At 39.8% G+C, this 25,230-nt stretch overlaps 1 protein-coding gene across 1 annotated transcript; it reads right to left on the bottom strand.

The window, feature by feature from the left end:
- Nucleotides 1-458: 458 nt before the first annotated feature.
- Nucleotides 459-23,787, bottom strand: LOC130490633 (vomeronasal type-2 receptor 26-like). The gene is made up of 7 exons (XM_056864446.1): nucleotides 23,636-23,787; nucleotides 22,274-22,565; nucleotides 19,029-19,901; nucleotides 17,166-17,393; nucleotides 15,042-15,168; nucleotides 11,709-12,363; nucleotides 459-705 (listed from the first exon to the last, which is right to left on the bottom strand). Exons 1-7 carry the CDS (start codon nucleotides 23,785-23,787, stop codon nucleotides 459-461), a joined length of 2,574 nt encoding a protein of 857 aa, XP_056720424.1.
- Nucleotides 23,788-25,230: the final 1,443 nt, after the last annotated feature.

The following is a 25,230-nucleotide window of genomic DNA, read 5'->3' as shown; positions in this document are numbered from 1 at the left end:
GAGGATATAGTCGACATTTTATTTGAATTATTAACCTGGTAATTCGATTATGAAATGGTGATGGGCAAGAAATCAAGATTATGATTTTTTTTGTTTTAATAAAATAAGAGTTTACTAGTTGTGTGTATTTGAGATTGACTTTTATCTATTGCTAAATTACATGATTTAGCAACATTTTAAAAACCAGGTGTTTTAGACCTATTACTGGTCATTGATCATGTCCACCCAGTCTGGTAGTTTAGTAGTGGATCAGAAAACTAGAATATTCTGTACTATCAGTATAGCTCAATTCCCAACACACATTCATAAGATGATGACACTATAAACCACATGACAACTATCTTAGACTTTGATGTGAAGGAGTGGGGAGTCTAGGGCATCACACTTTTTTGGGCCTTTGTGACTTTCCCTATCAGCTGCAGGAATATACAATTACAGGCATTTAAACTCTTAGATACTTAAGTATTTCTTATAACCAGGTGACCCTTGCAGTTCAGCTCAGGCCTGAGAAGAAGTATATAGCACTTAGGGGAAAAGATACAGCCAAATAAACCAGCACTGGAAGACAAGATGGAGAAGATCTCCACAACTACCATATGTTTTCCTTTCGTACTCAGGTAAGTTGGTACAAAGGATAACCAAACACTGCAAAACACCAACATGCTGAAAGTGATGAACTTGGCTTCATTGAATGTATTGGGCAACCTGCGGGCAAATAAGCCACAATGAAGGTGACAACAGCCAAGAATCCCATGTAGCCCAGAACACAGTAAAACATAACAATTGATCCTTCATTACATTCCACTATGATTTGTTTAGTCACAGAGTGAGAGTCTAGATCTGGAAAGGGAGGAGCTATAAACATCCATACAGCACAAATTCCTGCTTGAATAATGGAGGAGAAAAGAACAATTGAGTAGGCCAGTCTTTTCCCCATCCATTTCCTTATCTGGCTTCCTGGCTTAGTGGCCATGAAAGCCAGAACCACAGTGATCGTTTTTTGCCAACAAGGAAGAAACAGCAATGGAGAAGATGATTCCAAAGGTTGTTTGACGGAGAAGGCAGGTCAGTCTCTGAGGATGGCCAATGAAAAGCAAGGTGCAGAGGAAGCAGAAGAAGAGGGCTATGAGTAGACAGTAGGTGAGATCTCGATTGTTGGCTCTGACGATGGGAGTGTTCCGGTGTTTAATGAATATTCCAAGCACCAAAGCTGTGATCAGAGAGCAAGATGAAGCCAAGAATGCTAAAGCGACTCCCAATTGTTCACCATAATACAGGAAGTTTAGAACCTTAGGAAGGCATCGGTCTCGGCCTTTGTTTGTTTCGATTGCCCTGAATATGAGTATCCAATCTCCCATATCTAATGATAGGAACAGATTCAAGTTCATCATCAGAACCATATCACATTTTCTCTTCTGTATATATTTTCTTATTTTCATTAAAATTAAGGAATCTGCCATGCATACTTTGCACGTTCTTTCCTTTAAAATAACTGTATATTATAATACCTAGTGTAAACACATTCTAAAACATGATAGCAGAAATATGAAGAATATTTCCCCCTTTCCCCCTTTTCTTAAGTGTTGGGCGAGGGAACAGGATCACCATTTTATATTTGCCTTAATAGTACCAGCTCTCTTTCCATGTTATTCAGAGGGGAAGCTTGTTTCTGCTTGCTTTGAAGACTCACTGATTTCTCTCAGAACTTCTTGAATATGTTGTTTATGGCAGAAGAAGACAAAGAGTTAGTTGTTGTTTTTAATATGCCGACATTCTCTACCATTTAAGGAAGAATCAAACCGGCTTACAATCACCTTCCCTTCCCCTCCCCAAAAAAGACACCCTGTGAGGTAGTTGGGGCTGAGAGAGCTCTGAGAGATCTGTGACCAGCCCAAGGTCACCCAGCTAGCTTTATGGGTAGGAGTGGAGAAACCAACCCGGTTCACCAGATTCGACTCTGCCATTCATGTGGAGGACTGGGGAATCAAACCCAGTTCTCCAGATTAGAGTCCTACTCTCTTAACCACTACAATACACTGGTTCTTGGTAGGATCCCAGAGACTAAGAAATGAGGATATTTTCACACATCAGTCTTATGACATAATGAGGAATTACTTTTTTTGACATTTTTAATATATTTTAATACACTTTATAGCATGGCAGGCTATTTTACCCTTCTTGTGTGAAATTTTCCCATCTGGGCACGGAGCACAGATGTAGCAACAAAATGGCTCTCCTTCCTTCTTTTGTATGCTGTAGCCTGGGTAGCAGTTGTCATTGCACACAGAGAGAGGGACCACCTAGCCACAAAATAAGAATATGTTTTTATAATTCTAATTATTTATCATTCGCTGTTAGATGTGAAATCAACAGGGTTCAAAAAACAGAAATCATAGCAATGCAGTGGTCTGCCGCGGCAGTCCGGAGGGGGCTGGCACAAGTGGCACTATGCCGGTGTCCGTGCCAGTTTGCACGGCGAAAGTGACATGGATTCTGTGCCACTTTTCTTGTTAACTGTCGTGCAATGGTCACCTGATTAAATGTCTTGTGCCATGTGATGAATTCATCATTAATGATTAATTCTGAACCCACTGAAGCCTCTCCTACTTTGACTCTCAAAAAGGTTTGGTTTGGAAAAGTAATCCAGTTGACGATATCAAATCCAGTCGCCAGTTCACCATTTTCATTAAAATGAATGAGGTCCCCAACACTGTTATTAAATGAGATGCTCCTCAAGAAAGTATAAATCTAGATGGAAAGAGGGGAATAATCATCTTAGAAAATGTTTAAAAAAGAAGAAGACGTATCTTGAGCTTTCACAAAGTCATTTTCAAGCACTGGTCTTTAGACATTTTGGGTTGTTTTCTTGTGAGAGGATGAATTAATATTTTAAAAAGAACTCTGAAAATGGAACATTTTCTCACATTTTCTCATACCCACATACCATCGTGCATTGCAGGTGTAACGTACTTTGCTTTAATAGACAATTGTGACTAATTGTAACTTACAGCCCATTCCTGAGGTTGGGGGCAGAATGGGCTTAGGAGGTGCTGTGACCCTTATGCGGCTTCTGTGTCACTTGCACTGTCCAAATTTGCATGGACACCAGCGTTGGGGCACTTACGCCACCCACCCCCTGGACTGCCGTGGCAGTGCAGCCCTCAGACACCAGCTCCTCCTCCCACTGGCATCCTCCTGGCACAGGTCCTTGTGCCGGTGTCCTGGGAGGCATTCCCGGGTTGTTCTTGGGGGCAGAGCTGCTGTTAGGCAGCTTCCTTACCCCTTTGAGCCCGAGAACACCTCTGAAGCTATATATATATATCTCCTGTCATATTGTAATTTGGATGGGCAAACTCCATGGAATACCAGGGTCATGATGTGGAGGCAGTAAATGGCAAACCACATCCAAATGTCTCTTCCCTTAAACAACCTACAGGGTTGCCATAATTCAGCTGTGACTTGACAGCTCACACACCCATTATTGTAATATTATTTACGCTGCAATATATATAGACTGTGCTTTTTTGTTTGTTTGTTTTACAGCCAATTTGAATCAAATTATCAAAGATTCTACTTGTACTTAAAAGGATCCTGACTACCTTAACTCTGGCATAAAGAAATAACCCTATCTGTAAGCAATTATTTTGATCATGTCATGAGATGACAAGAGTCGCTGGAAAAGACAGTCATGCTAGGAAAAGTTGAGGGCAGCAGGAAAAGAGGAAAACCCAACAAGAGATGGATTGAAATCTCAGTTATGAAAACAATAAGCCTGACTTAGAACAGCTACTGTGAGCTTTTTCTTGTGTTTCAAATTGAGCAAGGGCTCCAGCACAAGCAGAAATTTTGTACTGGATCCAACCCATCAAATATCTGCAAACGGACCATTTTCTGTGATTGAACAAAGCAAAGGAAGCAGCAATTGTAGAATTGTTTGGAATCAATGAACTAAAGTTGAGAAAAAAAAGATGAGAGGATAGGTGAAATCCAAAGGAAGGAATTAAAACAATGACACTGTGTGAAATGAGAAAGAGGTCACAGAATATAGAAGTTGGACAGAAGACAGTAATGACAATCAGGGCAGAATACAGAAAGATGTAAAACTAACAGTTCCTCATTTCCCTCTTGGCTCCTACTACTACATAGCTTTTGTTCACACAGGTCTGATGATCCATATTAATTACCTTTAATATTAATTATTATCAATTGTCCAAAGCTCAGGCACTGTTCCCACTATCCACTTTTATTGGCTATAATGTGCCCTACTGTGGACTATGGATCTTTCTTTTTTTAAAAATCCTTACATAGGTTCCTCGATCTGCTTTCTCTTGGGGTCTTCTGCAAACGACAAGGGTTCCAAATAAGCTAAGAACTGAGAAGTCATCCCACCAATGATGAGGTCACCTGCCAGATAGTAACCATGTGACATATAGAGAGCATCGTGCATGATGCACATATATTTCTCTGGTTTGCATTTCATTTGAGACAGCCATTGCAGTAATAGAAGCATCAGCAGGAGAATTGCCATCTTGGAAAGCTTACAATTCCACAAAATCCTGCAGCCCATGATTATCTACAATATGCCTAGTTCCAACCTGTTTCATTGCAACATCCTGCCTTAACTGTTCTAAGGAACTGAACTTGTAAAGCCTGAAGTGAATTTTTTCAAACACCTAAGTGATTGCGACCTCACCTCTAAGCAGCTCTTCACCCCAGCACTGAGTGCTTCTGAGGATTTGTCTTTAGTCTTCAAAGCACATTCAGGGGTTGCGCTCGTGACCCCTTGCCAAGGGGGAGGATTAATCATAAGAATCTGAAATAATTGCTGGATTCACAATGATTTCTCCAAAGGATTTCTGTTCCCTGTGGCATCACATTGAACAAAAGGGTAGGAAAAACATGTTTGTGTGTAGCTCAGCCAAAAGAAAGGAAGAGAGGAAGAAAGGAAGGAAGGAAGGAAGGAAGGAAGGAAGGAAGGAAGGAAGGAAGGAAGGAAGAAAGAAAGAAAGAAAGAAAGAAAGAAAGAAAGAAAGAAAGAAAGAAAGAAAGAAAGAAAGAAAGAAAGAAAGAAAGAAAGAAAGAAAGAAAGAAAGAAAGAAAGATCAAGTAAACCAGGAAATGTGTATAGAGAGGACAGTGGGAGTTCTGCAACTTTTGAAAGTTTGCTACCAATTTCAGAGTGATGACAGAAGTTGCAGTGCCAAGAAATGAAGGGAATCAGGATATCCTGACCAAGGTTATCTCCAGATGCCCCTCAATGCTATTTGCAATGGAAACTAAGGTTGTCTATGGCAGGCATAACTCATCCAACAATAAAGCTGGGAACCTCTAAACAGGAAAACAGCTTGAGGATGGTAGTGGGACTTGCAATGCTAAAACTGAAGGGAATCAAAGCATTCTGGCACAGATTAAGTCCACTCTGCTATTTGCTATTGAGGCAAAAGTTTACTCACAGGAAGCCACATAAGGGTAGGTAGCGCAGAGGGTAGAAAATATCCCTCTGTGACAAAACCAAGGTGGGAGGATTAACAACTGCCCTGTCTCTGACCTACCACAGCCTATGTGATCTAGTGGTTAGAATGCTGGACTGGGATCAGGAAGGTTTGAATCCCTAATCTTCCATGGAAGCTTGCTGGGTGATCTTGGCTAGCCACAACCTTTCAGACAACCTACCTCCAAGGATAAGAACCTCAAAAAGTAGGGGCGAGGTATCCCACAGATCCATTCTGTTCATAAAGGAACCTTCCTCTGATGTAAGGAACCGTCTGCTAGCACAAGAGTCTCTTCTGTTCCTCATGCTGGAGGACAACTTGGCGATGAACAGAACAGATCTTTAGGAGCCAATCATTGTCTGCAAGACCTCTGAGTACGGGAAAAGTTGTGTATGGCTAATGAAACTTCTGAGGTTTCGGTGAGGATAAAATGGAGGAGAGGAGAATAATGTGACTCACTTTGGATCCCCATTGTGGTGAAAAGAAGCACAAAGAATGAGGACAAAACATATCCTCTCTTCCAATAAACAAACAGGAGTTATGGACTTCCCTGAACTATCAAAGCCAGTGAAATGTAGTGGTCATAGCATCTAAATAGGATTGAGAAGCACCATGTTGGAATCTCACCTTTGCCATGGAAGCTTCCTGTGTGAACTTGGGCTGGTCACGCCTGTTACTCTTATGAAGAAGAAGAATACTTGGTTTTTACTTAAGGAAGAAACAAATCTACTACTTAAGGAAGAATCAAACTGGCTTACAACCACCTTCCTTTCCCCTCCCTACAACAGACACCCTCTGAGGTAGGTGAATGCTTCACCAGGTTGATATCTGCACACAAAATATACAAGAGACTTATACTAACCAGTACCAAAACAACAACCCAATATACCAGTTGTTTGAATAATTGAGAATAAACTTTACAACATATTCACTTACCTGGTTGGGTTTTAAACTGTTTGTATTTGCATTTGTTTACATCATTGTATTTCTATATACAGTGTGTGTGCAGACTTAAGAAAAGGTTTTAACTAACCACCGCAGAAGGCCCTAGAGGCCGAAACGCATTTGGGTTTGTGGTTATAGATATCAGCCTAAGTTTTGCCATTGTGCTATTTTAATGCTTTTAAAGAATTTTAAATTTTGCATAGTGCTTCTAATAAATTATATTTGTAATATTTCTACATTGACTTTTATATATCTTCCTTTCACCCAACCTCAGGTACCCATCTCTAAATCAGAGTCCACCACTACAAACTAGGGCTGTCGAATCGGTTAATTCCAAACTGGGAAAATCCCGAATCAACATTGATCCGGCTTTCCCCAGTTCCGGATTAACTGAAGCAAAAAAAGGTGGGAGATTCTCGAAGCCAGATTTAGCCACTTCGGGGGAAAGCCGATTTAATTCGGCTTTCCTGGCTTCGGAAATCCCCTGCCTTCCTTTAAGGCACAGATCCATGCTGCCAAGCCTGGCAGCATGGATCTAAACTAAGCCCCCCTGCCCAGGTTATTGACCTGAATATTTTCAGAAAATCCGGGTTTTCCAGATTTCCTGAAAATTTTCTGGTTCAATAAACCCAAACCTGAACAATACTGAAAAAAAGATCGACAGCCCTACTCCAAACCACTGATCTTAGCCACTACACCTACACCTAACCACTGACCACTATACTTCACAGTATTGGTGGTGTGAGGAGGAAATGGGGGAGAACGATGTGAGCCACTTTGGTTCCCCATTGGCAAGAAAGTCAATGTGTGACATTTGTTATGAATCTAAATGATCACACTTAGAATCATAGAATCATAGAGTTGGAAGGGTGTTACTTCCTTTTTTAAAGAAGATGGGTGCAATTCATCTGGCCCAGAGGATTTTGTTTCATTTAAAGAAACCAGGTGTTTGTGCACTACCCCAATGCCAATTCTAGGCTGCAAATCCCTTCCCTCATCACATGTTCTGTTTATGCCATGTTGAGCACCACTTCCCTCACGAGAAAAGACTGAGGAAAAGTAGGAATTGAGGAATTCTGCCCTCTCTTCATCTCCTGTTACAATTTCACTTTCCGGTCCATGCAATGGGCGTATCTTGTCCTTGTTCTTACTCCTACTCTGTACATAGGAAAAGAACCCTTTTTTGTTGCATTTAGCATCTCTCGCTAGCCTAAGTTCATATTGAGCTTTAGCTTTCCTAACACTCTCCCTACGAGCACTAATTATTTGTTTATATTCCTCTTTGGTTATAAGGCTGAAAAAACTTTTGATAATGTCAATTGGCAGTTTATGTTTAAGATATTAGATTTTATGGATTTTGGTGTGAATTTTAAAACAGCTATAAAAGGAATATATACACAACAAACTGCCAACTTGATTATAAATGGGTCATTATCACCAAATATTGAAATACAAAGGGGAACGAGACAGGGATGTCCTCTTTCCCCTTTACTGTTTATTTTAGTATTAGAACTCTTACTGTATAATTTTAGAATAAATGACGATGTAGTTGGTGTACATATAGGTAAAAATCATTATAAACTTAAAGCATATGCGGATGATTTAGTTTGTTTTTTGACTGATCCGATTGTACAAACTGACAGATGGAATAAAATTTTGGAGGTTTATGGAAAGCTTTCAAGTTTTAAAATTAATAAAACTAAAACCAAGATTTTAACTAAGAATATGACTCTTTCACAACAACAAATATTAATAAAAAAGACGGGGTTTAATATTGAAAATAAAGTTAAATATTTAGGTATATGGATATCAAATAATAACCTTGATTTATTTCAAGATAATTATGTGAACCAATGGCAACAGATAAAAAAGGACTTGATAAGTTGGGAAAAATTGCCACTATCATTGTGGGGAAGAATTTCGGTAGTTAAAATGATGATATTACCTAAAATGCTTTTCTTGTTTCAAAACCTCCCAATAGTTAAGGGTGTACAGACATTTGATGTTTGGAAAAAAGATATTATGAGATTTCTCTGGGGTAAAGAAAGACACAGGATTACATATAATAATCTAATTGAACTGAAGGAAACGGGAGGATTTGGTCTACCAGATTTGAAATTGTATTATCAAGCAGCATGTTTCACCTGGATCAAACACTGGATTCTCTTAGAGAACCAGAAATTATTAGAATTAGAAGGATTTAAATTGAGATTTGGGTGGCATGCTTACTTGTGGTATGAAAAGGAGAAAGTAAATAAAGAATTTAACTTTCATATTATTAGGAAAAATCTATTAAAAATATGGAATAAATACAAGGATGTTTTTGAAAGCAAAACTCCCGGCTGGATTAATCCTGTAGAAGCATTTTTGAGAAGGTGTATACATTTAAATTTGGATGGTAATAATTATAGAGAAATGATAGAATATAAAGATGGTATATGGGTACTGAAATTAAAAGAACTTCAGATTAAAGATTGGTTCATGTATTATAAATTAAGAGATGTTTTTAACAAAGATAATAAGTTGGGTTTTAATCAAACTAAATCGGAGTTTGAGATTATACTTTCAAAGGGCACTAAAGGATTGATAGGGAGGGTATATAAATTACTTATAGAAATAAATTTAGAACAAGAAAGGATTAAGCCGGTGATGTTGAAATGGATGAGAGATTTAGGTTATAAAATAGATCTGGAAATATGGGAGAATTTATGGAAAAAGGAATTTAAGTTTACCATTTCAAATGAAATAAGAGAGAACTTGTATAAAATGTTTTATAGATGGCATATAACCCCAGTATTGTTAAGTAAAATGAAGAAAGAAGATGAAGCTTTATGTTGGAAATGTGGTATGGAAATAGGTACATTTATGCATGTTTGGTGGTTTTGTAAAAAAATGAGGTTTTGGAGATTAGTTTTGAATGAAACTAATAATCTGATTAAATCAATAATTAAGAGAGATCCCGCCTTTTGCTTATTGGGTATTTCAAAAAAAGATTTAGATAAAGGTGACAGAGTCATATGTCAATATAGTTTTGCAGCAGCAAGAATTATAATTGCAAAAAAATGGAAGCAAACAAATAAACCTTCAATTAAAGAGTGGAGAGAAAAATTATGGATGTATATGCGGATGGCCAAAATTACAGCTTCTTTTCATGGTAAAGATATGGAGGAATTTAAATTTACATGGTTAAAGGCTACCGCATATTGGGATAAAGTGGCAAAAACGGATTTTAAAAGTATAGTTAACGAACTATAGTATAATAAGATTTTAAATATGATATAATTATAGATATTTTATTTGGTAATGTCATAACACTCCATCGGAAGTCCAATGGTGAAGGGCACTGTGGTGGGGGGGTGGGATTTGGATTCAGGGCACGATGGAATTTAGAGAACTGAATATTGTATTAGTATGTTGAACATGTATTGTATGGTGCGCTGAACATGTATTCTTCTGTTTTTGTTTTTTTTATTAATGTATTATTTTTTTCTTTTTTGTTTATGTTTTATTATAAAAATTATAAAAAAAATTATAAAAAAATTATAAAAATTATTTAAAAAGAGTTTTATTGTTAGAAAATACAAAGAAAAACAGACATCACAATTAAACATGAAAAAGATACATAAATTACATAGACCAAGAAAAAAAACTAGAAACAAGACTAAAAAGACCAAAAAGAGAAGACATGAACTTCATTTGCTAACTCAAATGGGGACATCAATACATTCAGTTACATTATCTGCTCAGTAAGACATAAAATATTGGTTTACCTAATTAAATTACTTATATTACAGTCAGAGGTTTTCCCGAAATAAAGTAACAAATTACCCCACACCTTATTGAATTCTTCCTTCCCCTTACAACCTAGAATTACTCTGATATTAGAGGTATTTTTTCCAAAATAATAAACATTTTTATTTTCTGTTGCCACCTGTCTAACGTAATATTTTCTGCCATTTTCCAATTTGCAGCAATTACCAACCTCGCTGCTATAATAAAAAAAAAACTTACTAATGTTTTCTGTATACAATTCCCATTTTCATTCAAAAATAGATTCGAAAGAGCAAATAAAATTGAGGGTTCTATTTTTTCTTTGGTAATTGCCTCAATTTCCTTAAAACAATTTCCAAAATTTTTGTATAATTGGACAGTCCCACCACATATTAATAAATGTACCAATATCCTCACACCCTCTCCAACAATTCCTATCAACTTCCTTAATTATACAATATAATTTTTGTGGGGTAAAGTACCATTTCTGCAACATTTTTATACCATGTTCCTGAATTTTCATAGATATCAATTTAAGAGGGAGTCTTTTAAAAATTCCCTTCCACTCCTCCTCACTCAAATTCACTTGTAGCTCGCCTTCCCATATTATCTTTAATGATGATGCAGTTTTATATTCCTGATTGATTAATATCTCATATATTCTTTTAAACAGAAGGAAAGAGTCCTTATTCATTACTGTTAAATATCACAAGTACAGTAACTATTGGGTTGGCAGTAGAGCAGGGTAGAACTGCTAATGATACAATAAAATAATTATTTGCCCAGTTTAACATGAAATGTAAAAATAAAATATAACAATAACACTTGAGTTGGAATGGAATCATGAGAATATCTGAATATGTTTTATTCCTTTCTTATATTAACTTTCAGTTCCCTTTCTTCATTCCCGACATAACCTGTGGGAATTCCAAATGCTTCCATTTCTACTTATTTCTCATTAGTAGTTGCTCCTTGATGTTCAACTTGGGTCTCAGAATAATTATATAGAGTTTAGGGGGAAAGATACAACCAAATAATCCAGCATTGGAAGCTAAGATAGAGAAGATCTCCACAGCTACCATATGTTTGCCTAATTATTTGCCCAGTTTAAAATGCAATGTAAAAACAACAACACTTGAGTTGGAATGGGATCATGAGAATATCTGAATATGTTTTATTCCTTTCTTACATTAACTTTCAGTTCCCTTTCATCATTCCAGACATAACTGTAAGAATTCCAAATGCTTCAGTTTCTACTTATTTCTCATTAGTAGCTGATCCTTGCTGTTCAACTCAGGTCTCAGAATAATTATAAAGAGCTTGGGGAAAAAGATACAGCCAAGTAATCCAGCACTGGAAGCTAAGATAGAGAAGATCTCCACAGCTACCATATGTTTGCCTTTCGTACTCAGGTAAGTTGGTACAAAGGATAACCAAACACTGCAAAACACCAACATGCTGAAAGTGATGAACTTGGTTTCATTAAATGTGTTGGGCAACTTGCGAGCAAAAAAAGCCACAGCAAAGGTGACAGCAGCCAAGAATCCCATGTAGCCCAAAACACAGTAAAACATGGCAACAGACCCTTCATCACATTCCAGTACAATTTCTTCAGTCATGGACTTTGAATCCAGTCCAGGGAATGGAGGAGCTATGTAGAGCCAAAGAATACATATCACCACTTGAACAGTGGCGCAAGAAAGAACAATTGAGCATGCCAGTTGGTTCCCCACCCATTTCCTCATCTGGCTTCCTGGTTTAGTGGCCATGAAAGCTAGAACCACAGTGACAGTTTTTGCCAACAGAGAAGAAACAGCCACTGAGAAGATGATGCCAAAAGATGTTTGGCGGAGAAGGCAAGTCACTGTCTGAGGCCGGCCAATGAACAGCAAGGAGCAAAGGAAGCAAATCAGGAGGGAGAAAAGTAGACAGTAGGTTAGATCCCGATTGTTTGCTTTGACAATGGGGGTGTTCCGGTGTTTAACGAAGATTCCAAGTACCAGGGCTGTGATCAGAGAACAAAAGAGAACCAGAAGAACTACAGTGATCCCCAAAGGCTCATTATAGGATAAGAAGTTTAGAAACTTAGGAATACATCGATTGTGGTCCTTGTTTGGGTACTCATCTTCTGGGCATTCAACACAGTCATCCATGTCTGATAAAAAGAAAAGACTCAGCTACATCATCTCATACATACTGCATTTGTCATCACATAGGTCTTATCCTGTATCCAGTACAAGAAAAATGCCTATCCTCAAAACATTTAAAGACTACCTATGATAGTAGAGAAATCAAATTCACTGAGAAACTTTACTGATCTTTATTGGAGCTGCTTGGAGAAGTTTAGTGTCCTTAATGGACTCAAGGAGACACCCAAATGCTCCCTTTAACCAGCTTTTTGGTTTAATAGCTCCATTAATGGCCCAACCATATTACTCATGGTTTATGCTCTGAGCCCATTTCTGAGGTGGAGGGCCAAAACTGCTATGGTGGCATGACCCCGCCACCAGCGTAAGTGTCTCTTATTCCATGATAAGAGGCACGCTGGGTGCCTGGGTGCCGCGGAGCTGTACGCCACTCCCACAGAGGCACAGTGTCTCTGGGACCTAAATCCCAGAAGAGACAATGCAGCACCAGTGTGGGGGAGGAGAGTTCCTGGGGGCGGAGCTGACATTAGTTAGCTTCCAAAGCCCCAGCCTCACTGTTCTCATTGGGGAAAATGCCCCATTTTTGAGTTTTAGAATTAAAAAAGGCTTTTTAAAGCTTTTGGGCAGCCTCTTTGGAGGCTCCACAGTGGTGCCTCAGCCACACAGTCCCTGGACGCCAAAAGGCTCAGGAATGGGCAGCCCATTGAGAATGGGACTGTGATTTAAATCTGTTGTCTTATTGGAATCCAGTTATACACTTGTGTAGGGAACTTATGTGCTGTCATATTTATGTTGACAGTAGAATGCATTGTGATACAGTATTTTAGACTAATGGAGAGAGGGTTGGATCTTTACCTCTGTATGCTTTAGACCATAGCTGAATATTCTTAAGTCACAAATACGGCTGTACTATGTGCACTGGTTCAGTACTGGCTAGTTTATTCTAGTCTATCCAGGGCTTTGTGTGTGTGGGTGGTGGTCCCCATTAGTACTAAGTACCAGCACCTTTATGGGAGGCTTCCCAAGTCCTGAGGGGGGAATTGGTGGAAATTAGAGCAATCTTATATATGAGTCCCAGACTTTTTTAAACAATAGAAACACTGATCCTGTCCTATTCTAATGTTCCAAAATGGGGAGGGACTGTGGCTCAGTGCTTGTGCATCTGCTTGGCATGCAGAAGGTCCCAGGTTCAATCCCCACCATCTCCAGTTAATATGGGACCAGGCAGACCTCTGCCTGAGACCCTGGAAAGCTGCTGCCAGTCTGCGAAGGCAATACTGGCTTTGATGGACCAAAGGTCTGATTCAGTATAAGGCAGCTTCATGTGTCCATATGAGTGCCTTATATGTTTTCCCTTAAAACCCAATATCTTCATTAATCATGTAACATTTTGAAAAATGTTATATGAAAAATGTTACATGAAAAAAGTGCGATCAAGCAGCCAAGTATATTTTATGTTCTCTTAGAATGTTCTATAGCCTGGCATAGTGTGGAATCCAGACAGCTTTTCTGCTGATGAAAAAGACAACATCAAAAAGTCTGTGCTGGGAATCATGGGATTTGCACAGACAAAAGCCATCCGGGGAAGAGGGCATATAAGGAGAGGAACAGGGGCAAAACTGAGAAAAATAGCTGGGTGGGTCAAGCCCATCTTATTTAGAAGAAGAAGAAGAAGGGCACTTTCACACAGCCTAAATAATGCACTTTCAATCCACTTTCAATGCACTTTGAAGGTGGATTTCACTGTGTGTACTGGCAAAATCAACTTCCAAACAATGTTAAGGTGCACTGAAAGTGGATTGAAAGTGCATTATTTGGGCTGTGTGAAAGTGCCAGAAGAGTTGTTTTTTATACCCTGCTTTTATCCACTAAAAGGATTGTCAAAGTGGCTTACAATCACCTTCCCTTCCTCTCCCCACAACAGACAATTTGTGAGATAGGTGGGGATGAGAGAGTTCTGAGAGTACTGTGACTAGCCCAAGGTCACCCAGCAGGCTGCATGTCAGGAATCGAATCCAGATTGGAGTCTGCCACTCATGTGCAGGAGCAGGAAATCAAACCCGGATCTCGAGATAAGAGTCTGCCACTCTTAACCACTATGCCACTCCTGGAAAGGTCTCTGCAATGGGATTACAGAGTTTTGACCCAACACACAGGATAAAAGACAGAGACCACATGGGCTGGATTGATTTTGGGCACCGCAGTGCTGAAGAATACAAGTATTCTTCTTAAAGATGACCAAATGATCCTTAACAGGAATGAAAATTAAGTCCCATTCCTGTACAATGCCAACCACTACACCACGCTGGCTCTTAAATATCTTACTTAAATGTCCCCCACTTTCCTTCTTTGTGTATATCCTACCGCCATTTAATGCTCAGCCATCTGCCAGATCCTCAGCGTATAAGACCAAAAAGGGATATGACTCGCCTCCTTTTAGCAGATCAGGACAGGAACCTCACTGCTTTAGTAACCTCCTTTTTAGCTACAGCCCTCACTGAGAGAATCTCCAAAAATCACCCAGTTCAAGAGAGCTTAAGTACTTTGCAAAAATCTAATTTTAATCGATAAACTATCACTATTAATGAAAAATAAGAATGATTTTAACCTCTTTTTGCCAGCTGTTCGGCATGTTTTATTATCTCAAGATAATAATAATATTGTATTGTATTGTTGTGTATCCTACCCTTCTTGTCTGAAATCTTTCTTTCTGGGCATGGGGTACAATCATAGCAACAGAACGCAGCCTCCTCCTTCTTTCTTCTACTGTAACCTGGATGGCAGTTGTCGTTACACACAGAAAGCGGCTGAACCTTTATAAGGAGATGGTAACATATTCACTGCATTTTCCTCTGATTTGCTCTGTCACATGTAATCAAAAGAATGTTGACTGGAAATGACAGAATGTAGGGATGTGATCAGAATCTCATACATTGTGAATGGAGTGCACCAGGATTTAAATTTAATTGTAGTGTCAGCTCTACATCCAGTCAACAATACTGCTATCTTGTTTGAATTAAGTTCCAGTTTGTTTGCTCACATCCAGCCCTTCACCATCCCTAACCATTGATTTATGGTATACACATACATTATTCTGGAATTAAATGGAAAAGTCAGATATATTTTTGTCATCAGCATATTGATGAGATATTTCACATTTCCAAGCAACCTCTCCCAGCACTTTCCCATAAATATGAAATCGTATGGGACAGAGATGCAGATCCTCAAAGGCCCCAAGGGTCACATCACTAACCCTCTATTACCATCTTCTAAATTTATCCACCTTGAAAAATTAGAGCACTTAAAATCATTGTCCAACTCACTGTGTGGGTACCAGAGTCCAATCCATGGGGCAAGTGGCTAGTTCAAATACAGACAATGGTCAATTCTCAGAGGAGTCCCATAAGATGTCAAAGGTGATAGGGAGAGTAGGGATGGGCAAGCACATTAGCTCTGTCTGGGCCTGATCTGTCTGCTGATTGTCAAGATGTGCAGACTGAACAGGAAGTTTGTAATCCAGGGTTTTACAGAGCCTGTGGCTAAATTGATCTCACCTCTCATGATCTGAAGCCAGCTTAGATGATTCCGGAAACTTGGGTGGAGTTTGCAATGTAGACATTGTTAGTCTACATGCATCCATATCACCCCCTGAAATTACTAATAAAGCTGGTCCTGTAGCTCATGCACTATGTTGCTGGGCTCTGGATGCTAGAATGCCTGGCTGAGTTTCACCTAGGTGCCTTACAGTGCTATCTCAGCTAAGTTGTCCAAAAGGGATTCTATGGTAGATGGTACCAAACCTTCCGAGATACCTTTTCTCTCTCTAATTGTTTCCTTCACCTTACCTGCTAGCCATGGTGGTGACCTTTTGGACTTTTTACCACCTTTCCTGACCTGTGGTATACAATCTAGCTGAACCTCTAGTAATGCAGACTTCAGTAACCCCCAAGCCTTTTCCAGAGATTTAACCCTCCAAACTGTTCTTTTCAACTTCCTCTTTACTAGGTTTCTCATTTTAGAGAAGTTCCCTCTTTTGAAGTCAATGCTAATTGTGTGAGATTCCCCTGTTACTTTCCCACTTACATATAAATTAAATTTGACACCATTGTGCTCACCACTGCCAACTGGCTCAGCTACATCCTCATCCTGCACTAAGTCGCTGGCAGCACCACAGAGTATTAAGTCCAGGACCGCCTCCCCTCTGGTTTTGTCTTTGACTAACTGTTCGAGGGCACAGTCATTTAGGATGTCTAAAAATTTTATCTCTTTGGCTTGACTGGAGCATACATTTATCCAGTCATAAAACTACTAGATCCTTGAAATATAGACTAAGCACCAAGCTCAAGGCAAGTCTGAGAGCTAATTTAAGCAGTCTATCAAGTTGTATCATTCAGCGCTGCTAGGAGTTCATGAGTTGCCAGTTTCACTGAAAGTAGCAGGGTAGCTCAATCACGAAGGCCCTAATTAACCACCAGCCTGAGCTCAGTGAAAAAAGTGGGAAGGGAGATTTGTTTTTAAACTGGAAGGAAGAAAAGGTGATCAAAAGAGCTAAACCTGGCTCCATCCCCCATTTGTTAAAGGCCACTTGGGTAGGTACAGGAGGCAGCCTGGAGAGATGGTTTGCTTTCACTGATTCCTAAAAGAGGAAATGCCAGGGATTCTGGACAAGTGGAGGAAATCTTGAGAGATCTCAAGCCACACTATGCAATGGAACTTTACCCAGCAGCATGGGAGAGATTATAAAGGGGTAAGTGCTTTCCATTTAGTCCCCCCTCCCCACAAAAAAGAAACATCTGAAATTTCCTCCTACCTGATTAAATGCCCTGTGCCATTTGATGAGTTCCACATTAATGGTGAACTCTGTGCCCGGTGAAGCCTGAGGATCCATCCCTCCTACTTTCACTCTTTGAAAACTTTGGTTGAGGAAAGTGACCCAGTTGATAATGTCAAATCCCGTTTCTAGTTCACCTCTCTCATTAAACTGAATGAAGTCCCCAGCAGTGTTGTTAAATGAGATGCTCCTCAAAAAAGGGTGAACCTGTATGGGAAGAGGCAAATGAAAAATTTAGATGACAGAAGGGTTGAATGATGTATTTTTGATCCTTCACAAAGTTCAAGCACTGATCCTTGAGACAGTGTGCTTTTTCTTTCCCGGCTATGGCAAAGCACTAAAAATAGAAAAGGTGTAGAAAGAAGCCTCAACCTTTGCCTCTGTGTCTGAAGTCTGAAGCAAATGAACTGTCAGTTACGGAGAAGGCAAAGTCTAAAAATCTGGCTGTCTCTTTCTCATTTTGTACAGATGAACCCTTTGCCTATGTCCCCTGAACTGCATGACATGTTGTCTCTGTGTGTGTTATGTGCTGTCAAGTCACCTCAAACGTATGGTGATGCAGCATGGTAGTATGGTTAAGAGCAGTAGACTCTAATCTGGAGAACCGGGTTTGATTCCCCACTCCCCCATATGAGTGGTGGACTCTAATGGTGAAACTGGTTGGTTTCCCCACTCCTCCACATGAAGCCAACTGGGTGACCTTGGGCTAGTCACAGATCTCTGAACTCTGTCAGCCCCAAGGTGTCTGTTGTGGGGAGGGGAAGGGAAGGTGATTGTAAGCTGGATTGATTCTTCCTTAAGTGTAGAGAAAATTGGCAAATAAAAACCAACTATTTTTCTTTTTCTCCTTTCAGGGAAGGCACTGGCAAACCACCCCATAAACAAACGTCGGGATGTGACATCACCCCATGGGTCAGGAATGAACTGGTACTTGCACAGGGGACCTTTACCTTTAACTTAAAATGTTCTATCATTAACACCCCTGCTCAGGTCTTGCAAACTGAAGCCCATACTTCTTTGATGGAGTCAATCCATCTCATGTTGGGTTTTCCTCTTTTCCTACCCCCTTCAACTTTCCCCCAGCATTATTGTCTTTTCCAGTGAGTCTTGCCTTTTCATGATATGACTAAAGTCATTAGTGTCAGTTTAGTCATTTAAACTCATAGGGAGAATAAAAACTTGAGGGGTGACAAGTATAGCTACAGCCTCTTTATCTCCTCCTCCCCCCCCCCGAAGTATTTACTGTCCTGCCAAGATGCCAAAAACTTGCAGGCAAAATGTTTGCCACTCTGTCCTGAATGACAGGCATGTTGCTGATTCTTATAGATAAAACCAAAAATACAACCAGAGCTTCTTCCACTGTCTCTTTCCCGCATTGCATCCCTGCTTGCCAGTGGCCACAAAAAAAATTCATCCTGCCTAAAAGGCATGAACCTAGATAATGAGGTGACTCACACAAGCAAGAGCCACACTTATATAAAATCATAAAGCCGTCCCTGAACCACAAATCTTGTGCAACAAGTTGCTGAGAAATTGGAAACACTGTGACAAAAAAACAATATGGTAGTTGATCCTGTGTGGTAGAAACATGGGTTCATTCTTCCGGTTGGATGATGCTCATGCAAATCATATATCAGTTGCACTTTAAGTCCTTCCCACTGCCCAGGTCAAAGCCAAAATGGACAATAACAAATGGGGTTGAACTTTTCCAATTGCTACCAAGTTAAATCATTTGTATGGAATACATTAAATGTGTCAACATGAGCATAAGTAGGGTTAGATTTGTTTCTTTATTAACCAGCTACATATCACTGCTACATTGCTATACATGTAAAATATTACCTGCCAAGGTTGTAGGCTGAAGGACTCCTTTATGTCTCCTTCCACTAATGTTAACATGTCTTTTTGCTTCACTGAGTACATGGTATGCAAAGCTTGTGCTACAGCAAGGACAGCGTTGTAGATGCTGTAGCTCTGGGCAGTCATGGTCATCTCAAAAAAGGGAGCCAGAAGGTTCTCAAGCTTCTCCTGCCCAGTGCATCTGCCTGTGTGTCCATCCAGTTTGGAATCTGACAACAGACAGTTAAATGCTGGCTCCCAGAAGACCCTGATAAAGTCATCTTCTTCTGGCCAATTGGAACTTACAAAGTGAATGAAATTTTGGAACCCAACTATTTCATTGGTCTTCACATTAAAGGACAAAGCACCATGGAAAACTTTAATATCCAATAACTTGTCCACTGTTTGAAAGGAGAAATCCCACTCTGCTGTCAAAATCCATACCTTGCCCATGATTATTTCTGGCATAACTTCCATTTGTGCCAAATATAGAAACCATTTCAAAACAAACATTGCATGTGTATCTGCATTTATGGTAAATATATTGACTTCCATCTTGGTTAGAAAAAGGGCCAAATACTCTCTGGGCCTTGTCATGTAGAAAATGTCATTCATGTCTTCAGAAGAAGTCAAGGTTGGTAGCCAATGGATGAAGGCAGGACAGATACCATTCTGGGACAGCAAGGATGTCAAGATCTGCACAAACCTTTCTCCTTTATTATTACGCAGTGCAACAATCCCAACCCATGTCCACTGGAAATAAAGAAGTAGTTGGAGAATCCCCTTGTACTGGTTGGCTTCATTGGGGACCATCTGGTAGATGGAAGGAATCTGGTTTGTTTCATCTGTCAATGGGACAAAGAAACTGTAGGTAACCTAAGCAAAAGTCAAACAAACTGTTACAACTGTCCAAGAAATATTTAGGTAAACGTGCATGTCAATCTATAATTTATATATTACATTTTTAATTTATCAACATGTCTAATTCTGTGGTTACTTAAATCTGAAGATTGGGTCTTTGCACAGACTAGACAGATCTCTTTACAAACCTGAAAAAAGCCCCAGGTTTGAAAAAAGCTCAGGCATAGAGGTGAGCACACTCTACATCAGGGTTGGGGAACATAAGGCCCGGGGGCCGTTTAAGGCCCACGAAATCATTTGGTCTGGACCTTTGTGGGTCCTGGCAGATCTCAAGCTCAGAAGGATCTAAGACTGGTGATTCACCCCCTCCCATGGACAGGAATAGCCTCTATTCAAGGTAGATGTGAGTTTGTTTTGCCAAGGAAAAGAACCTTTTTCCCCCCTTGCAGAAGAGTCGTTAGTAATGGAGTTGCTCGCGGGAGGGGGAGTTCTTAGCCAATGTGTCTTCTTTTCACCCCTGCAGGCGGAGGTAGCAGGAGCCGGCTGTAGAATCCAGCCCCAACCATGCAGAGCAGGAGCAACTCCAGCGTGCGGCTGGACAGCTACGCCCAGCTGGTGCAACAGACCAGCCTGTGTCACCAGGTGGGTGAGTGCGCTACCGGTTGGATGCCTGCCTGCTTGCCCTTGCCGGGGGGGGGTCATTTGGGGCAGCTGCCTGCTTGGGGCTTGGTCGGCTAATTTTTAAGTTGATAATTTTGTATGGCCTGCGAATGATGTTATAAATATCCAAGTGGCCCTTGGCGGAAAAAAGGTTCCCCACTCCTGCTCTACATGCTCTTATTGTAGTACTTCCAGAATCCAGTTTTTGCAAGCAGCTCAAGATGGAAGAAAGAGCTGCCGATGACCCATGCTTTTTTAGGTCAGAAAGAGAGATATCTAAAGACTGGATATGACATTTGACCTGTTTACTCCACAGGGTTTGGTAAGAATCAGCTTGAAGAAGGTGTAAATATCCATTCAACTCCATGGAGAAATAAATCTTAACCCAGAATTTAAAGTTCGCAGCCCAAATCCGACCTTCAAGGGAGCTAAGGCCCAGTTCAGCATGCAGTGATACTCCAGCAATATAGTTAGGAGCACCAGTAATTTTACAAAGAAATTAATTCAGAAGGGAATCAATAGATTCTCCACAAGCTTCACAAAAGCCAGTATAGTTGTTAAGAGTTTCAGATTAGGATCAGGGAGACCCAGGTTTGAATCCCCATTTTGTTGTGAAAGCTCATGGGGTGACTCCTAGGCCAGTCAAACATTCTCAACCTTACCTACTGCACAGGGTGGTTGTGATGATAAAATGTTGGAGAGGAGAATGATTTGGGTCACCATTGTTGTGACAGTGGGATAAATGAAATGAATAAATAATAATTATAGCTAAACAACGGGGAGACAGGTGGAACTCATTGACTGGTGAGACTCACTTGATCAGCTTGCTTGTGTTATTAAAGAAGGCTCTTTTCCATAGCATCACTTTGGACATTTTTGTGTGACACATTACACTTTATTACAGTGATTTTTATTGTTGTTCAGGGGTTGCTTTAGCAAATGAGTGAAAAACTGAATATGCAATAAAGGCTGCATTGTTTCATTCCTGCTGAGTAATCCAAACACTCTTGAAACAAGAAACAAATGTAGAGAATAAGTTTTGTACACCTACTTAACCATTTTTATCCAGCTTGTCCTCCAAAGAATACAGGGTAGCGGCCTTATCATCTAGATTCTTGCAAGGGAGGTATCTTAAAATAACCTACTCTGATAAGAGTATGTGACTGCAATGCAGGTAGTGTCTCATGTGACTTTTGAATGCAACTATTTTGCAGAGGCTAGAAATCTTTTATTTTTTTTCCTTTGCTCCAACATATAGATCAAGTGGAGACATTGCCTCTTTTATTAGAAGATAATAGTAGAGATATCACTCTTTCAGTTGTGAAATGTTATGCCGTTATGATTGATTTTAAACTAATAAGTTAAGGAACACTATGAGGCAGGCAGACAGAGAGAGACCAAGAGTGAGAATTCTGAGATGTAGGTTATGCTGAAATAAAGCAACTGACTTAACCCTGTGGGCTTTGTGGATGAGCAGAGATTTGTACTGGTGAATGCACTCCTACTCCAACCCTAAACTACACCATACTGGGTTTATCATAAGACTGAAGCATCTCAGAAATGTTGCCTGTATTTAGGTTTGTGGTACTGATTATTAATAAAGTAATATTTGATGGTATTGCTACATACTTCTGTTTTGAGTATTTCCTTTGAAAATGTCTCTAGAGACTAAATGGTAAATGTAAGTGTCAAGACTGTGAAATCTTTACAAACATTACACATCCTACCTGTGGAATTTTGTATATGTTGATAATGTTGGAGATGTGGAGAGAGGTTTCGGAATCAAGTCCCCCAACGACAGCCATCAAATTCCTCTTGTTGTTACTATTGTAGTTGGGAATCATCTTTTTCGAGGTGCAGAGGAAATTCAAGATGTTCTGATAGGTCAACTTGGCATTGGAGTAGCTGTCATAGATGTGGAACCCGAGGCTGATATTGGGTAAGATCTTGGAGTTGTCATTGACCTCCTTCACAGCAAATGCCAAGGCAAGGACATGCTGATAGTTTTTCAGCGTTGCACTAAAACAAGAGTTACACCTCAAAATCTCTTAAACACCTTCTAAGTTTGCACTGAAAAGATAACAGCATCAGATGCACGACACGTTTGCATTGAAAAGGTGAGATCAGATTCATGACCACCATATTATCAATAGGCCAGTGATGTAAGAGGATGATGTAAGGGAGACTCCTGGACTAGACAGCTCTTATCCATCTACCTGTTACATCAAAGCATATAAATATCTAAAATAAAAGGATACCAGTGATTGATTAAAGTGAGAGAAACTGAAATGGCTTAAAGGAAAATGAAAAAAAAAACCTCTTAATTTTACTTAGAATTTGGGGTAAAAAAAACTACTTGAGAGGAGAAAGATGAACTAGAAAGGAAGGAGGAAAATCCATGGTGCAATGTGGAATACTAGCAAAAAACATAACCAACATAAGAGCAAATTAAGGTCAATCACAAGGTATTATATAGTATGATATGACAACTAAAATGTTTAACATTGAAACATGAAGTTGTCCGCATGCATTTTAAGAAGCAGAGAAAATTCCCTTTCTCTTTTTATATTTGTTGATTCTCCCCCCTCGATTGTTTTGTAATTCCAGCTTTTGCTATCCTTTGTCAGATTCATTCATTATACAAAAAGCCCAGGCTAGCCTGATCTTGTCAGATCTCAGAAGCTAAACAGAGTGGAACCTGGCAAGTATTTGGATGGGAGACCTCCAAGGTATACTAGGGTTGTGACACAGAGGCAGGCAATGGCAATCCACTTCTGAATTTCTCTTGCCTTGAAAACCCTTCCAGGGAGCGCCATAAGTCAAATATGACTTGATGGCAAAAAATGGCATTTATACATAACACTGGTGCTATTTATGCATTGCATATACAGACAATACCGATTAATTGACACCCCCCAAAACAAGAAAATGTATGAAGAAAGGAAAGAGAAAATTGTGTGAAATAAATAAATTTTTTAAAAAAATTAAAAAAGAAAGAAAATTGTGTGAAAATAAAGAATTATGGGTTCAATCAATATAAAGATAAAGTGGGGTATGATCCATTTGCACTGCTTATAACGATTCCTTACAAAGGTTCCCCAGTCAGTTTTGTCTTGGGATGTTCAGCAAAAGATAAGGCCTCAAAATAAATGAAAAGCTGAGAAGTCATTCCACCAATGATGAGGTCACCCTCCTGATAATATTCATATGGAATATGGAGTGGATGACTCATGCTACACATGTTCGTCTGAGCCTTGCATTCAGTTGGAATCAGCACCAACATCAGCAAAGATAAGATTGCCATCTGGAAGGAAAATCTTACAATCATGACCCAGAATCACTTGTTGATCTATCTAGCTCATCTTTAGCTGTTATGACCACATAGTTAACAACTGTCTCAGATAATACTCTGCAATTTCGGAAAACCTTGACTCTTCCAATAAACTAGCATGAATTATTGTCCAAAAGAGGAAAACCACCAAAAGCAATTCCATCACAACCCCTGCCTATGCACGGACCTTCAGGTCACAGCTGAATGGTTTTGAGGTCTTTTATCCATACATCATTTTTGAAATTTGTTTATTAATTGCACACTTCTAACGTCCTCTGAAATCTATGTATCATCAAATTGACAAGAGGAACAAATGATCATGGGGATGATGTAATGACAGGGTTCACAATTAATTCCCCAGTGGACTGTGAATACTGTGGCAGCGTGTGGAGCAGAAGGAATTAAAACAACATGTTGGTCTCTGTTTCTGGCGAAAGATCTCAGAGATGAAGAAAAAAAGAAAACAAAGGAAATGATCAGCATCATAAAATTAACAGGAGAAGTGCCCCACTGGATTAGGCCAATGGCCCATCTATTCTACAACTCTGCTTAGGGGTATGGCAACTTGAAAGCAGAGCTGAGTCTGTGCACAGCAGAAGTCTATAGTTTGGCTGCTTGAGGAATATGTTCACACTCAGGCTTATAACTTTAGAAAATACATAGAAGTTCTTTATTGTAGGTGAACTCCATACTGGACAGGAAAGACAGAGTAAAGGCTTCTAACTAACTAACTAAGCTAAGATGGAGAGAGATTGTAGAGCACATGTCCAGGCCTCATGGTGGACAAAAGGGAGAGAGAAGAAAGGAACTGGAAGGAAGAGGAAACCCCTAAGAGTAGCATTCTGGGTAACAAAGGGACAGCAGTGGGAGTGGTTAAAAGGAAAAAAGGTCCTATCTACCCCTATACTAACTAACTCTCTACTGCCCTCCCTAGTTGATCCAAGGCCTGTGCTAGCATTAAGCGACATTGCACAGTCCATTCCTTCCAACACCCCCTCTCAATGGAGCATGTGCTAGGGCACAAGGTTCATCTTTTCTCGCAGATACTGGAACCGAATTCTAGGAAGTGGCTTGGTTAGTGCATCTGTGATCATTTCCTCTGATGGGCAATAAACCAATTCAATTAACTTCTTTGCTTGCAGTTTTCTCACATGGTGATACTTCACATCGATGTGTTTGGTGCGGGCATTCACCTTCTCTGTTTCAGAAAGTTTGATGCAGCTCTGATTGTCTTCCATGAGTTGTATAGACTTTGGCTCTTCTATTCCAAGATCTTGCAGAAGTTGGTACAGCCATTCTAATTCCTGACAGCCTTGGGCAGCTGAGATATACTCCGCTTCAGTGGATGAGAGT

The sequence above is a fragment of the Euleptes europaea genome, chromosome 18 (assembly GCF_029931775.1).
Source record: "Euleptes europaea isolate rEulEur1 chromosome 18, rEulEur1.hap1, whole genome shotgun sequence".
Classification (NCBI taxonomy): Eukaryota; Metazoa; Chordata; class Lepidosauria; order Squamata; family Sphaerodactylidae; genus Euleptes; species Euleptes europaea.
Note: the sequence above shows the minus strand (reverse complement) of the source record. Positions and strands in the feature narration are given on the sequence as shown.

Coding starts and splice junctions, on each gene's coding strand:
- LOC130490633 (XM_056864446.1), bottom strand. CDS start 23,787: ATGTGTAGCATGAGTCATCCACTCCATATTCCATATGAATATTATCAG. Junction 22,566..23,635: donor AAACTGACTGGGGAACCTTT/GTAAGGAATCGT, acceptor CTCTTGTTTTAG/TGCAACGCTGAAAAACTATC. Junction 17,394..19,028: donor TCAGCCTACAACCTTGGCAG/GTAATATTTTAC, acceptor CTTCCCATACAG/GTTCACCCTTTTTTGAGGAG.